Source organism: Botryllus schlosseri, chromosome 9 (genome assembly GCF_051294905.1).
Source record: "Botryllus schlosseri isolate E-star chromosome 9, Bs_hap1, whole genome shotgun sequence".
Lineage (NCBI taxonomy): Eukaryota > Metazoa > Chordata > Ascidiacea > Stolidobranchia > Styelidae > Botryllus > Botryllus schlosseri.
Window position 1 is genome coordinate 25,974,657 of NC_137244.1, and position 16,844 is coordinate 25,991,500.

Consider the following 16,844-nt stretch of genomic DNA (forward strand, 5'->3'; position numbering starts at 1 on the left):
TGCTCTAAAATATAGGGAATACTGCATTCAGCCCTTAACTTTAACATGAATGTACTTAAACAAAGCAAACCATGCTATATATAACGTTCTACCTGTGAGGTTTGGGTCGCAATTAAAAACGGTATCTTCCTTTATGGTACGATGAAGGGGTATTTAATTAACTAAAAAGCTTCAAAACATCTCTAATGTATCAAGGGCTCTCGTATCAAAAGTGCTACTGTGTAACTGTGGCATTGTCTCCAATTTCGACATGCTGTGTGCTGAAAGATACAATACCTAGTTCGAAACAGTATGCCGGAAATAACAATATAGCGTGACGGAAGTGTGTTAAGGGAATTTTGTGATTTAAAAATACGCACATGATGCACTTACCCCAATATATTCAGCTGACACTCGTCAGAGAGGTAATCGTTAGCAACTAGTAGAGAATTGGAACGAGCATTGTAGGACTGACGATCACCCCTGACGAGTGTCAGCCGAAAATAGGTTTTATTTCAATATTAATACATTATTGAATTGTATATTGAAGTTCTGTACCTCCAAGAAGATCTTCAAAGGTTTTATTAGTCGTCACCCCGCCATCTGATTCGCGAAAGCGGTGTCTTAAAAAGCCTAGAAGTGGGCCGTGCTGCTAGTCGGCAGATACGAAATCATATTAAAGAATTCTATCGACCCGGTGTAAAACGATGAATCTATTCGAGACACTATGATTACCAAAAACCGCAAAAACTCACCACCACCATAGCAGTGGGGTAGTGCAGTTGTTCATTTTAATAGTCAATACATTCACACATAATAATGGGTATGCCATATGAGTAAACGGGGAACAATAATTAAATAGAATAAGGGAAGTCGTGTAAATATGTTAACCATATAATGGTAAAAAGTTGGGAGCAGTAAGCAGAGATAATAACTGGAACATCATACACTAATACATTCAGTGCTCACAGATACTTGGACGTGGAAAGATGATACAAATTATAAATTCATTAGAAGGCAGTTTTTTTGAACCAGTGGTCCCCAATGGGCGATATCTGGGAGACAAGGGCGAAAAATACGAAGGGGGCGATAGGGGACGTAAATGTCCTGTGAGGCTTGGGTCACGAGATAATAATAAAACTCGGATCCAAGTCTCCTTCTAAAAGGCTTGAGAGCCACTGCATTGCACCATTCGAACTAGTTTATGATTTCTCTCATCTTCTTAGCATCACATTTTAGTAGGGTTACCATATATTCTCCTGTAGGAGGATTGGTCCTCCATTTTTAGGAAAATGCCCTCCGAGGACGCCTGAATGTCCTCCTTTTCGGAAATCAGTCCTCCTTTACATCTTTGACAGCTAGGCTGATGGACAGGGTGAACTGAAAATCGCCATAAATGATGCGAAATACCTAATGCGGTCGTTCGAGCGGGTCATTCTGGAGTCGAGTCAGAGTGATGACGTTTATTTTATTTTATTATTTACTCAACAGCAAAGAGGTATTGTTAAAAAGTGAGTAAAACTGGTGACCGTTTTTTTAGTCAACACAACAAGATTTCTACCAAGTATTTCTAAATCAGTAAACTAACTGTTATAATGTGATAAAAGCGTCCCCTTTTCCCGATTCCAAAATATGGTAACCCTAATTTTAACACTTCTTGAGCAAATGCAACTACTAGGCAAACCTACTTGAGTACTACGAAGTAGAAGTACTTCGTTACTGACGAGTCTTAGCTTTTAGGTGGCGATGAACATATATTCAGCTTGAGTCTAAAGAGTTTGGGAATTGCTGTTTTAGAACTTCGGTCACACTGTTCCAAATTTTTGGTTCCATATATTCGATAGACTGCAATGTCAATAAAGATCTGATATTAACTCCATCGTCGGGTGCGGGACTATGAGATACAGTTATTTCGTGGCCAGGCCAGCCCAGTCCGCACCGGGACACACGAAGACATTAAATTTTGCGCGACATAGCACAATGGGCAAATAGTGTGGTTTCAAAACAATGATACAATACAAATCCGATCATGAGAGGAAAATAATGCACCCCGATTTGAAATCGCATGTCAGACATGTTTCATAGAGCTGCGTTGCGTACAACTGGTGTCTGCGCGTTCATTACGTCATACAAGCCTGCAAAAACATGGTATATACTAATATTAAAAATGCGTTCTTTTTGATGTGTGAGGCTCGGGTCGCGAGATCACACTAAATCTCAGATTTATGTCGCGGGCTAAAAAGTTTAAGAACCAAAGGGTTAGAGAGAATAGCCGTGTTCTGTTCAGTTTGCATAACCGAAATTGACGCACGCCTGGCTTTGACGCGGTATCTATCTTATGTAGGCCTACTAGCCATACACCGTTGCAAGGCTGCTATTGTTGCGTATCAAGGAAGTACATATACAATGCATCTTGTCATGCCGCTGATATGATAATTCACTATATCACTATACACAGTCATTGCATTCTAGGCATCGCGGTCAACCAGCCGGAGAATAGGAACTGTGACGCATTAGTGAGGGTCATATTATCATGATTGGTGTACCGCAACATTGGCTGTTAGTATTTTGTTGCTGTGGCGTATGGACTCACCCATGGAATGGAATAGCCAAACGCATGTATAACTACTTCGACGTTAGCATGTTAAAACGTGGTTTCATAGAAGTGTAGACGAACGTTATCGGGACAGGTCAGGTTAAGCCGCAGTTATTGATTGAAAGCGAAACGGTGAAGTCGTTAATTGTGTTAAAAATATACTCCATCCTAATACCTTTAGAAATAACCGTCAATATTCAGTACCGCGCATCCGTCATGCTGTTATAGGCTACGTATGGCTAGTGGCTACGGATGCGTATTGCAACTCTGCAAGCAATCGTACGCCATTTGCTACCTAGAACAGATTCGATACTAGACAAGATTGTACGTTTAGCGGCAAAGAAAAAATTTGAAGCAAAATTCGCGAAGTTTATACCTTAAACATGGCGTGTATTCCTATGAATCGAATAGAATTGGCAATGACCAGGCCGTGTTATTTTTGGCATTTCAGGAGCCAGATGCCAAAACTGCCAAAAATAAAAATTTGAAAATGCCAAAAATAAGCAATTTTTGGCATATGCCAAAAATAACACGGCCTACCAAATAGTGTATTTCGTTCATGGTGTTGTGTTAACAGGACCGCGTTAAAAGCGAGAAGAACGTTTGTGACAGGCAGATTTCTTAATCTGGGTCCAGCCCACCCATTAGGGGTGAATGTATAGTGTCCTAAATGCTGTGGGCACAGCGAGATTGGACGGCTGACTGCATTTGGCTTACGTCATACTTTCCATTTGTCCAAAGGCAAATTTACGACCATTTTTTACCGGCTTGTCGAGCGCTAAATTTGATAAAACGGGTATCAATGAGAAGCTGCCGCAGTGCCGATTATTAAAATATTAATTATATTCTGCTCATGGAACTGGAACCCCCAAAATCAACCACGATTTTTGCATTGTGATCGAGTTGAGCATTGTGACGCAACAAACTGTCTGGCTATTTATGAGCTGCATAGTCTCGTTTTGCCTGACATGACAGTCTTGTTGCGTCCATGTTCTTAAACAAGCTAACCTTCCCAGGACTCTTCCATGCGAGTTGGTTGGTTGGCGAGCCACCTGAAGTGACAAAAGTCCTCTCAAAATATATCGGTAGACTGAAGGAGAAATGATAGTCGGACTACTAAATAAGAGAGAGAGACAACACAGTAAACTCCTGGAAAATTCTTTCCGCGATGAGATCGATGGCACTGGCGAAGTGATCTTTTTTCATGATGCATGGAAGCCGGTTCGGCCCTCCAAAGATTTTGAAGCTATGAAAACCTTTTTTGGATGACTGGCAACATTCTTTCCCTCAACGACTACTGTTAAAGTCTATATTTCCCAGATTCGCTGGGAGAGAAATGAATTTAGGAGAAACTTAGCTTACCTGAGTCTCGAAGCACTGTTACAGTGCAAACGATTTAAGTCTATTCAACAGGTTAAATCAGCTGTTGAGCGTGTTTGTTTGGCTTTTCTTTCCTTTTTTTTGCCTATTGGCACCGATTCCGATGGATACTGCACATTTTGTGGTTTCGTTTGATATTATTAATCTATGAAATCGTTAGGTTTTTTCTTCTTCTTATTGTTTGTTGACACTGTTTATACGTGGATGCTGTCATGTTGTGGTGTCTTTTGACAAACTAGCCCAAATAAAGCCTTTTTGTGACTAATTCGAGGCTGAAACTATCTATTTAGAGGTCGATGCCAAAACTGCCAAAAACAAAAATCGAAAAATGCCAAAAATAAGCTATTTTTGGCAGTTTTGGCATATGCCAAAAATAACACGGCCTGGCAATGACTCTCCGCCGCGGATCTATGAAATGATACCCAAACACGTGAGAGCAGCTCGATCACATTTGGAGATCAAAGCAAGAATATAATCTAAAAATTTGAAAAAGAGGTTGCACCTGAATTTTCCTACACGTATGCCGCATAGAAATGTTAGCCATCTCAAAGCCTGTAACGCGTCAGGTAGTTCAGTTGTTTAATAACAATTTTATTAGGTCACAAGATTGCAATACAATGAGAAGATAGGAAGGGGTCGAAAAGACTTAGAGTAGTCTTTGAAATTAGAATTAGAAACTCATCTGGGCATAGAATGTAAAGAGAAGGCATGCACTTGCACACTGAATGAAAACTGAAAAGTGAAGGAAAATAACATAAAAGAACAAGAGACGACATGTGACGGAAAGCGAGATCGATATGTCAGATCGTGGTTCGATAGTCTTGAGGGCTGACTAATTTAGTAGCAGCCCTTCGTTTGGAATGCATTATATAGAGACTGATAAAGAAATCAAATCTGTTCATGTTTTATTAATGGATTCCGACGGGTTAAACATACTGCGATCGTAGGTACACTACAAGGCTGTAACCAATGTGAAATACACGCTTACGGTTATGAGTTGCTGACAGAGTCGAAATGCGAGTATTTTCGTGAAATATGATGGTGTTTATCAAATAGGATTGAAGCTTAGCAAGGTTGAAGATATTTTGTCATCCCTAAACTAAAAAGTACCTCGACCTAACTTGTCCCGGCAATCCGGCATCTTAACAATCAAGAATCAACTTACTAGGACTAGGGATAATTGATTGATTGAGTAATGATTTTTGATTCGGTCACTATAGCAAAATTCTGATAAAACTCATCAACTCCAAGACACACAAATGACAGTGTGAACGGGCTCTCCCATCGACTCGAAATCTGTCGTCTCGATCATTTTCCGCGAATACAGAACTATCGAACAAATGTCTGCTAATGGCAAAATTCAGGACCCTTGCCTGTGCTGAGTCAAGCTTTAGATGCGATTAGTCAAGGGTGACCTTTTCCTCCGAGCGTGATGCGCGTGTTCTAATACATCTAGCTAGGGACATGGGACATGCTGTTGTATGCGATTCTGCAAACGCTGCGTCTTTCATCCCACGTAACCACAATCACAGTGGCACATATATTCATAGACCATGTAACTTTGTTGAAGTGCAGGAACAGCGGCATTACGTGTTGCAGGGAGCGGTTGGGTTGTAAAAATCACGTTGGTCTTCACTGTGTCGTAACACTTACTGGAGCACAGAAATCAATTGTTTTTTAGCGGGTATGGAAATACGACCAATCCATGTTTGATGGACATAGACGTCTCTGACTTTTTGCGTTGAATTTCGTTAATTTCCTCTCTATTCATGATGACGTGTTCAGGGTAACCGTTATCAAGTAAGATTTTGCGGATTTGTCAAGCTCTAAACTCAGTATGTTACCCGAACTGATCACCAACGCTCTATGCACGAGGGTATCTATAAGGTTGATTTCTCTGCGTCTAGGAGTAAATGAATTCGAGCGTAGGTATTGATTCGTGAATGTCGGTTTACTGAGGATAAATCCTTCAAATTTGTTGATATCATGCTTGTCAACTATGATATCCAATCAATTGTGAAGCGCAGGGCAGGGTGGCGCGAGTTTAAATGAACGAGGAGTTGATCACGATCGGTTGATCCGACTCTTTCTCGAATATGACAAAGTATCACTTTCATATAATTGGTGGGAAGTTATTAATTATATGATGAGCAGCATGATTTCCGCCTGTTCCCTCCAAGCGCTTTTTCAATAGTAACATTATCTAAAATTGGGTAGATGGGTAGCACGCTTTTACCATATGCTCATTCACTGTGTCTACATACCAGCATTAAAGCAGATAGGTCGCGTAGAGTCTGCAGATGATGTATGACTAAAAACACTCGATTCAAGCTTGATAGCCTTACCCGAGTCATGCTTTCCATCTATTTTTATTTCACAATACTTCTGTTCAGTCAGTCAGCACAGGAAGAAATGACTAAATATTTGTTTGTTTGACACGGCATTGTAAGAATTTCATTGCTCGTAAGTTCGGCTTGGTACCATTCGAGTTAAATATGATGTTTTCTAGTACTGAAATTATACGCTCCTTGCCAATAAGAGTATATCTATCGTTTATTATAGTTTGGATACCATTTTCCGCTTGGAAGGATATAATCCACGATTAATTGTATCACCATAGATAACTAACCTATACGTTTTAGTTAATGTGATGTGGGATTGGCGTTATGTTTTGTGGTCGCATAAAGGGAACATTAGGAGTGTTCAAAAATTACATTCTTTTTAAAAGTTCACTGGGTACCTGATAAAATTGTTAGGCTGGCTAAACAATCTGCACACAAAATTTGATTCAATTTCAACCAGTGGCCGAATTGCTGCAAGAGAAGAAAGATTTGGATTTATTGAATATAAAAATTAAAAAAAAATTTCTTTCCACCGCATGAAATTGTTAGATTGTCCATAGAAATGAATCTCGCCAAATTTGGCTGAATTACAACCAGTGGAAGCGGAGTTATTGCAGTCGAAAAATTTGAGTATGAATAAGATAGTACTGTTTCTGCGCGGCAGTCTGAATCCTGCGCTGCCGAATATAGGCGCAGAAGCCTGTCTATGGGGTTATCTACGGGTGCTAATCGTTGTATTTCGAATGAAGATAGCTGACGAATATTGTAGCAACAGCAACATACAACTTGATGAAGATAGCAGACACGTAGTGCAGCAACAGCAACATACGAATTCATGAAAATAGCAGACACGTAGTACAGCAACAGCAACACACAACTTGATGAAGATAGCTGACACTTAGCACAGCAACAGCAACATACGGCCGACGAACGTAAAGAATTAAGATTACCGTCAGCAAGGAACCAGAGTAAGACTAAGAAAGGTTTACAATTAATTTTGCGTCAACGTAAGTAACCAACAAACGGTGGTTCGCAGACGCTTTATATAGCGGTAAGAACAGCCTATCCGAGAAGGCTTGATTACAAATGATAACTAAAATCAAGATTAACAGATGAACTGCGTAAGCGCAAACAAGTACCCTGGCCACCGTAAATACTATTTTATTCAAATCCAAATTTTTCGACTGCAATAACTCCGCTTCCACTGATTGGAATTGAGACAAATCTGGTGAGCATCGTTTCTATAGACAACCTAACAATCTCATGGGATGAACAGTAAATTTTTATTAAAAGGTAATAATTTTTATACCATAAATACACTTTTTTCTCGGCTACTGGTTGGAATTGATCCAAATTTGGTGTGCATCCTGTAATTAGGTAACCTAACAATTAAAAAAAAATCAATTATCCAGTATAATACGAGAAAAAGCTAAATTTTGAACACCCATAGGGTACATATTCGAACTTTCCACGTCATCCATACTGTTGCGACGTCATGATAAGTGATACTAGAATACTCGATTCAGAGTCAAATCACTCAGGTATTTGGCCAGCCCCACTCGAAACAGATCGCTGATTATTTTGATAAATTGCTAATATTACCATTTAGTCAACTATTTATAATACACACGATTAGAATTATAAATCTCAGTTCTTCGACTGTCACTTTCGTCCAAATACAAGTTCAATTTTTATACTAGGTTTAATTAAACGTGATTAATAGGATTACAATGTCATACTTGATGTCATCGCTGAGAAATCATTTCATAATTTAATCACTGCATCCACTGGCATTCCGTGATGAAAACATCTCGAGTGCTGAATTGGCTTGAATAACAATTCCAACTACACTGAACTGACATACCATTATTACTAACGGAAAGTAAGACTTTTCAAGCCCGAAATAGTGCGTGCAGAAACCACTGCAGACTATACCAATTCAATGCGTAGATCATAAAATTCTCATCTCGAAATTGGCGCGTTACGGACTTCGGGGCCCACAACTTGAGCTCATGAAAAGTTACCTCACTGGACGCCAACAAATGGTTGCGATCTCAGACACCTTGTCCTCTCCTCACCCGGTGACCTGTGGTGTGCCCCAGGGCTCAGTACTTGGACCGGTCCTTTTCACCTTATATGTCAACGACATTTTTGAAACCTCCTCACTGAACACCACACTGTTCGCTGATGATACTCACCTCCTCTCTTCCGCATCTTCGACGGCAGAGCTGGATGCCCTGACTGGTGACCAAATGCCCAAAGTCCATGAGTGGACGGCCCAAAACAACCTTTGCATAAACGCCTCGAAATCGCAATTGCTGACAGTAAATTCAAAAAATAACCTAACCGTTAATATCGCTGGTCAGCCCGTTTCCAACACAGATAATGCCAAATATCTCGGAGTTTTACTGGACTCGAACATGTCCTGGAAGAGTCATATTCAGTCCCTAGAAACTAAATTATCACCGAAGTGCGGCCTGTTCTACAGCCTTGGGGGCTTCATGCCAGCATGGGTTCTTCTGATACTCTTTAAATCCTTAATCCAATCGAAGTTACATTATGGCATCCTCTGTTGGGGGGCTGCCAGTAAAACTGCACTCAAGCCACTGCAGAAACCACAGCATAAAGTACTCCGAATCATAGCTAGGGCTCCAAAAGGGCCTGGCTGCCCATCCAATAAGTCGCTGCTGAAGAGATTTGGCGTCCTAAACATAGAAGATATGCGGAAACTAGAAATCGCCAAGTTTATGTATCAGTTTCACTGCGGTCGTTGCCCCGAATATTTCAATGACTTCTTTACCTCTGAATCAAAAGCGCACAAGTACAACACACGCGCGTCCACGTCGTCCAAATATCATATGATCGACCGAAAAGATCATCGCTCCATCAAATATGCCGGACCTGATGTGTGGAACAGTATCCCGCCGGCCATCAGACAGTCGACGAGCATGTCCACATTCAAGTCGAAATACAAACAATTACTACTAAATAAATACAGTCCATCCTCAAGATTACCGGACCACGACTGACCTATCGATCTCGCTTCCCATGACATGCCGCCCTATTTCTTGTCGCATTCTTTTTCTATTCTATCTTCTTTACTTTCATTCAGTGTGCATGCCTCCTCTTTACATCGCCTAGGCCAAGGTGGGTGTCAGATTCCATAGACTACTCCTTGTCGCTTCGACATCTTCCTGTCTTTTCATTGTATCGCATTTTTTGTGGTGTATTGAACTGATAAAATTGCTAATAAACCAATGATGATGATGCATATAAACTTGGGTATTTTGGACTTCGATCGCTATAGAATTCGACCATACTGCGACAGCCTACAGAATCGGGATGGTATTTCTCCATATCACGAATGCACTCAACAGGAAACAAGCGCGATACAATGGCGCTAGTTTTCAGATTTTTTCCGGGACTTCCCTCAGCTGTATAAGTCTATATTCGCGTTTAGCGTCTGAATCATCTCACTTAAAGTCGTGTAGATGGCAAAGTCTATGACCTCTGACGGGAGTTAGTTGTGGTACTCAGACGGGCAGTCGGACAGTGTGCAGGATATTGAAAAATTGGAAAGTTTTCAGTTTTTCCAAATAAGATTAGAATTAAAATTAGTGAATTCACAAACTACATTCCGAAATAGAAAGAAAGACAATAAAATTAAAGCCAACTTCAGATCAAATCAAGTTTAATTCTGATAAACACGAGAATGGCAAATGTCTATTGTCCATATACGCCAAGCTTGACTCATAGAAACAGAGTACTCAGAGCACAGAAACATTTCACAAATTAGATTAGAAGTAGATTACAGGAATTTTGCTTTACTTAGACTGGTATGTTGGCCTAGGCTTAAGGCTAAGCTGTTGCAGTCGAGAATTCCCGACCAGGGATGCGGCATGCGGTTTCCTGGTGTTAATCAGGATGGTGTCATAAGACAGGGAGCCAGAATCTGTGATAGTCTTTAGTATTTGATCCTACTCATTGGCTTAGATGTAGATACTAGAAAGCTACAAAATGTCTGCATACTATCTATGATAGTGATGGAAGCTTGCGGACTTCAAGGAAATAACCGTCAATCACTTGGTGTTGATGATAATAAGGTCATGTTCGATAAGTTGATGGTCGACGAAGAGCAGCATCTACATTCGTTCTGTCTGGTTTCGTTAATGTTTGTATCGATGGTGATCTGCACATTCCAGTTTCGCACGTAGGCCTATCAGATAACACACATCATGCTCTCGAGTGATACTGCAATATACCTACAATTATGATTATCATTATATGCGTTGGTTTCTAACGCATCACATCAAGTTGCGGTCTCCCTGAAAACTACTCCGATTTCCGTCACTCATCTCACCATTTCGTTAATTTACCACCTGAAGAAAGGGCTATCATCATAATGTGTTGGTGGCGTGGCTCAACGTTGCATTTATCGACGGTTAGTGCTTAGTGACATCATTACCGACAAAGAGCTGACTGGGGCTGTCTCACGTTCGATGTAGTAAGTTGGAATCAGAACTCGTATTATTCTGAGATTAGCAATATGGATGATTGCCATTTGACGCAGAGAAGCAATATTTGCAGGCGTCCTGATTTTGCATTAGGAAGTAGAGCTCAAGAGGAAATGATAGAAATTGTACAATGTACAACGTATAACTGCTTCAACGAACGGTTATTTTCGCAGTACCACAAAGTGGTTAAGTTATCGAACGCAGGGTGAATGCAAGAAAGGGAATGAAAAAAGCAAGGACAAGCGCCTAAAATGGTCGGGATCTAACAGCGTACTTGGTCAATTCGACCAAACGTGTACAACTAGATAATTCTAGTTTACTAATTAAACCGCGAACTGCGGTAATATAATTTTAGTCTAATTTATGAAATATTTCCATGTTTCAAGTTTAATACTAACCCTGAAAATGCTGCGGAAGAGCTGCATATTGCGAAACGAGCGTAGTTTGGAGTACAGACGTTTGCTATTCTCATGCTTATATGAGAATATACTTTCATGTTATATGAATTGAATTTTATTCAATGTCCAAGTTTTGGAAAATTCAGTTATTCTAATCTAATTTGCAAAACTGGTGTAGTTATAATTGTCATTTTAGTCTTATTTGAAGAAGTTGTGTATCTATTATTCTAATTCTCCTCGAATTTGTAAAAGCTGAAAATTTTCTAGTTGCCCAAGGTTGGTTTCGACATCCTCCTATCTGTTCATCACATCGCATTGTGTATCGCTTTGTATTGTGTGCCTTGAACCTACAGCAATATCGGAACAGCTTATTATGATTTTGAAGGCACAATGGGATGAAACTATATAATGCAACTATATTGGCGACTTGTCCTCGCGAATACCGTGTAAATTGAAACCAAAGTCTCGCGAGGTCTAATTTGTTGCTAATGGGGATTGTTATTTCGCACAATGGCAACATATGTTTGCATCCAGCCTAGTGAAGGCTTACATTGTAATTTCTGCTCCATAGATTGAGGTCGACTTGGAAAATTCACTGACTTGAGATTTTCATATTAAACCCTATTGAAGAGTGAATATGTTATTTTTACAGACCATTCTATTATAATGAATACCACCGTCTTTGCCACCACTGATGCTGTCGAGGTGGCTTGTACGAATAGCAGCAAACCTGATTTAGGATTATATATGCTGGAGTCTGGATTCGTGTTGGAGATAATAATCATAGTATGCAGCGTGTACCTCACTGTCGCATTCGTAATCCACGGCAACAGGCATAAGATGCTGATCAGCAAGTCCAGAAAAGATATGCATCGAGGACTGGTTTTCAAGTTCGCACTGATTACAGTGTTAATACCATTCTTTCGTTACGCGTCCACTCTGTCTTTTATACTATCAGGCCGGCTATGCGGAGAAGCTGCTTGCGAGACTTCGGCCGATTTGGGGTATATAGCTTTAATGTGCAGCATAACTACAACATACTGCTTTCTGTGGATACGCCAGAGAGTCTTTTACGGACACCCGTCTTTGTGCGATCGTTACGGCCGGTGTTTGGTGTACTTCAGCAAATTTGTTCTCATTCCCATAGTACTGGAAGGCGTTGTAGCGGTCGTGATAGCTGTAATTCCGCTGGAATACACAGCCAGAAAGTGGCAGTGTTCCCCGATCACTCATCAGTCCGACTTTAAAGTATTGCTGTATGCAGCCTTGATGGTTATTACTCAATCCTTACTGCTCGGATTGTTCTTACATCCGGTTGTGTCGCATATGAAAGTGCAAAAGCGTATGCGACAAGCCAATGGTGGTAGCATCAGTGAACCTTCAGCCATTTACAGCCAAGATTCGTCATTCAGCGATTCATTCTCAAAGTCTACAATCACGCATCGCCAAAGCGCTGATTACAGCCTAAACGCGATCTCAGACTTACCTCCAAACGATGACAGTGAAATTACTCAACAGACCTCGAGTAGTGAGATGATTGAAACAGAAGTATTGCCAGTGATTGCCGAAAACACGAATGAATCTCCTGATGAGCCAAGGTCAAGATATGAGAGAAAAGCTAGAAGCAAAAGTGCCCCTGATTTGCTACGTACGGCCGTGTCTAACAGCCAAAATTTGGTCCTCGCGAGATCGACCACATACATACAGAAATCAGGGGTTAACGGCGCTAAATCACACAGGAAAAAGAGTAGAGTGATATCAACATTAAGAAGCAAAGGCACCGCTATCAAAGACAAAGTTCGTAAGACGCGCTCAACCGTTAGATCGCGCGGGAAAGTAATGAAACTGATCAAGCGAACGGTGTACTTATGTTTGATTTGTATAGCGTCTGATTTTCTAGTGTCTGTTATTAATTTCCTGGGTTGGGACGCGATCCATCAAGGCATGCAATTCGTGATATACGATGTCAGCTTAATGGTGAATGTAATAACGGTTATTGCGTCTTTTGAGAACTTCAAAAAGATACTAGTTTTACCGTATCGATGTTGTTTTGGGGACATAGCGAGTTGATCTGTAACATTAACAACCCTCGAAAGTTAAGTCACGTGAGCTGACTATTGCCAGCCAAAAGGCTAAGTCGATCTGTATCGCATCGCAGAATTGACAGAGGAAGTCAACGATGACTTGCTAAAGGATGACGGTGTGTGATTGAATGCCTGTCGTGAGATGATAGTCCTGAAGGCATGGTAGGCTTCAATTGACATTTTCCGTACAATGACTTACCTTGCATAATGATCTATCCAAATCTACTGTTGGGGACTTACCATAAGATTAGGACGTTGTCTATTTTTGTCCTTGGTGTTTTTGCGGCATATACATCGACTCATGATAGGCTATATACAATACATACACGCGATCTGTACAAATGCAATATACATACCATGAGTGCATGCGAAATTGGGCGTATGCCGCTGGCCGCTTTGTATCGCCTAGAGATGGGTGTCCGATTCCAAAGACTACTCCAATTTGTTTCGAAACCTTCCTATCTTTTCCTTGTATCGCAATTTTTGTGGTGTATTGAACTGATAAAAATCGCTAATAAACCGAACTGAACTGAAGATCTTTCTAGTCTTGTACCACACCTCCATGCTATCCATGCTATCCCAGTAATGCTGAGCGCCAAGGGGGAAGCCACAGATACCGGTTTTACTGATCAGGTCTTTGGCCTGGCCATTTGATTTGAAAAAGAAACTGTGTATCGATAGTTGTAATTCTAATCTAATTTCGAAAATTTAAATTTTCTAGTTGTCAAACGCTGGGCCATACCCATTCATAGTTTGCCCGGTAGAGAGACGAGAAATTGATCAACTCTTCATGTTACATTCTTCTTTCGTCACAAAATTCTCTGAAAAATCGATTCGCATTTCAGTTATATAATCTGCAAGATAAAAGTGGTAAAAGATATATAAAAATTCGAGATTTGTTAGTCGCTGTCTGGCATCTTTTCATTATCATGATCTTCATGGCTGCAACTGCACTGGCCTCCTTCGCCATTGGCACAGATTGGGATTTGTAACAAGTCAGTGATTTGGAAACCGTAAGCTCCGTAGTTAAAACAGCACATTTCCTTGCGCGCGATTATTTATTGTGAATTTGTACGGATGTAGTGAGCTTGATGCAACGTAGGATTTTGTCTAATATTTAATCAACGGTATAACTGTATGGTTATATGATCTCATGTGAATTCGCGCCGCTGTCCAATTCCACCCTTTTTATTCGAATATGTGCCCCAGAACAACATTTCCTCAATGATAATATCAATATTTCTATCTCAACAAGCTATAAAAATGATAATATATCGTCACATGCTAATATCAGTTATATTTTGCACTTTCACGGCATCAAAGTCCCACTTAACGTGATTTCTTCTATGCATTCACTGGCACTTCTACTTAATGTTACATTTATGTACTGCATAGCAACGCAGATATACTGCAGAAAAGTATTGCAAATAAAAAATATTTGTCTATTCCGAGTTGAGTTTTACATTACGAATTTCGAGGGACTAAGACTGCACGCCAGTTGTTACCAAACTCTTTTGAGCGCGACACACGTCTGAGATTTATGAACATGAACATATAACCCTAGCCGAGCCTCAAAAACAGACGAAATTGCATTGTAATGTTAAAGCGCTACGCTTTTCCGGACTGTAAGAAATAGACAAGGCCACGACAACCAGTTGACTTATACGGTACTGCGAAAGAGTGAATAATTACCAGCAAATCATTAATTCAACGTGATTGATGAAACTGAACTCCCATCGTCATGATAGCGTTGAGGCGATTGCGAGTCGTTATTTTATTAGCAGCAGTCATAGCCAGAGGTGGTCAGTAACGAAGTACTTCTAATTTTTCGAAGTACTCAAGTAGTTTTCCGCTACTTGCGGTACTTACTCAAGTAACTCTGATTCCCGTTACTTCTACTTCGTAAAATGTTGTGATCTACTTACCTACTTCTCGCTATTTTCAGTTTGTCAAGTAGAAGTAGTGTAATCCTCCAGTCAGAAAAATAGCCTGACGAATTTTGGGGCGGTTTTCGCGAAGTACCAACATTTAATTATCATAAAACTTAAGTGAAGACTATAGAACTTTCGTCGCGCTTCGCGCACGGTACATATATGGAGTGAAAAATATGTTTTCACGAAAGTATCGGTGAATATACTTTAGGTAACGGGCTGAGTGGTTCCGTTCACGCCGCATTGTCGCCCATATCAAATATTTCATCACAGTAAATATGGCCCATACGTTTGAAACTACCGTTTCGCAGTCTAGCAATTACCTATCATATCGTAATCTAGCAGCCCATGGCGTGTGTCCTAATCTGGAAAAGTGGAATCTGACTTTTTTTACGTTAGACCTGTTTTAGCAGAACACCGTGGAAACTTTCTGGACAAAAGAGATGAAATATATTTTCCGCTTTTTGGAAGTAGTAGGCCTATTGGTAGTTCTCCTTCAATTCACAGTATCATACTTTCAAGTTCTAATTAGTTTCAGTTCTTTTTTTTCTGGAGATCACACATGTTTAAGTATGAAAGCAAGTGTAGTAATGCCTCTGTTTTCCGGAAATATAGCTACACTATAGGACGTTTTTACGATATGATAATTTTTTTATTAACATATACTAATCGATCAAAGTGTTAACACCGTATCCGATACAACTTTTCCGTATTGCTCGTCGACTAAGATACGGGCCTTATAATATGGGGGAGGGTGCCATGCCATGTTGTTCTAAAAAGGGGTGGTCGAGTAAACAAAGGATTAGGATCGCATTTCCATACCAACACTATCATTTGCATCACATGATGCGGACGAATAGTTATTCTGTCAAAAATTGCTACCTCCTGGGATGCATCAATATGAATCAAGCTCTCCACACCTTCAGCATAGCTCAATTTGCAGCTTTTGACAGTCCATGCGAATGAATTGCGATCGTTTTCACAACTACTTACTTACTTGAGTAGATTTAGGTCAGTCAATTCTACTTCTACTTCAAGTAGTTTCAGGTTGCTTTCATAATAAGTACTTCTACTCGTACTTGAGTAGATTTTTGCGTCGCTACTTCTACTTCTACTTGAGTAGCTTTATTGACTACTTTGACCACCTCTGGATAGCCGATAAATCCTTGATCATATAGATATTCGTGTACAATTGAATAGTATGTTCATTGTTCATATTGAAATGAAGCCGAATATTTTCGGCTGACACTCGTCAGGAATTATCGTCAGCAGCTACTAGAGATTTGGAAACGTCCTGTTGTTGCGAAAAATTATCTAGACGGCAGATTTCTTGCAGTCGAGAAAGCCCGTTCGCACTTTCATTTTGGTGCTTTGGAGTCGACCTTTATCAAAATACTCCAGCCAAGTCTGTGCCAACAGAAGGAGTTCGTGTACTATCTAAAATAGTACATTGAGTTTAAGCCAGGGCTTTTACTGATGGCTCAATTCACATAATTTTACGATAATCGTTCGAACAATTAGGAATTCTTGCTACGTTAGCACCACCTTTGCTAACTAACCAGTAACCCTGTTTATACATAGGCGCCAAACCTGGTACGCTGGATTCAGTGTTGGGATGAC

General features: G+C 40.3%; 1 protein-coding gene and 1 long non-coding RNA gene across 2 annotated transcripts in view; one reads left to right on the plus strand and one right to left on the minus strand.

Moving 5' to 3' along the window:
- LOC145445807 (uncharacterized) overlaps positions 1 to 16,844 on the minus strand; it is a 116,698-nt gene that overhangs the window by 6,552 nt on the left and 93,302 nt on the right. The gene's annotated exons all lie outside the window — the stretch shown is intronic.
- Positions 4,834 to 14,744, plus strand: LOC145445788 (uncharacterized). The gene has a single exon (XM_080323928.1). It carries the CDS (start codon positions 11,876 to 11,878, stop codon positions 13,277 to 13,279), a length of 1,404 nt encoding a protein of 467 aa, XP_080180054.1. The 5' UTR covers positions 4,834 to 11,875; the 3' UTR covers positions 13,280 to 14,744.

Bases quoted from the DNA above. Each gene is read 5' to 3' on its own strand.
- LOC145445788 (XM_080323928.1), top strand. From the start codon at position 11,876: ATGAATACCACCGTCTTTGCCACCACTGATGCTGTCGAGGTGGCTTGT.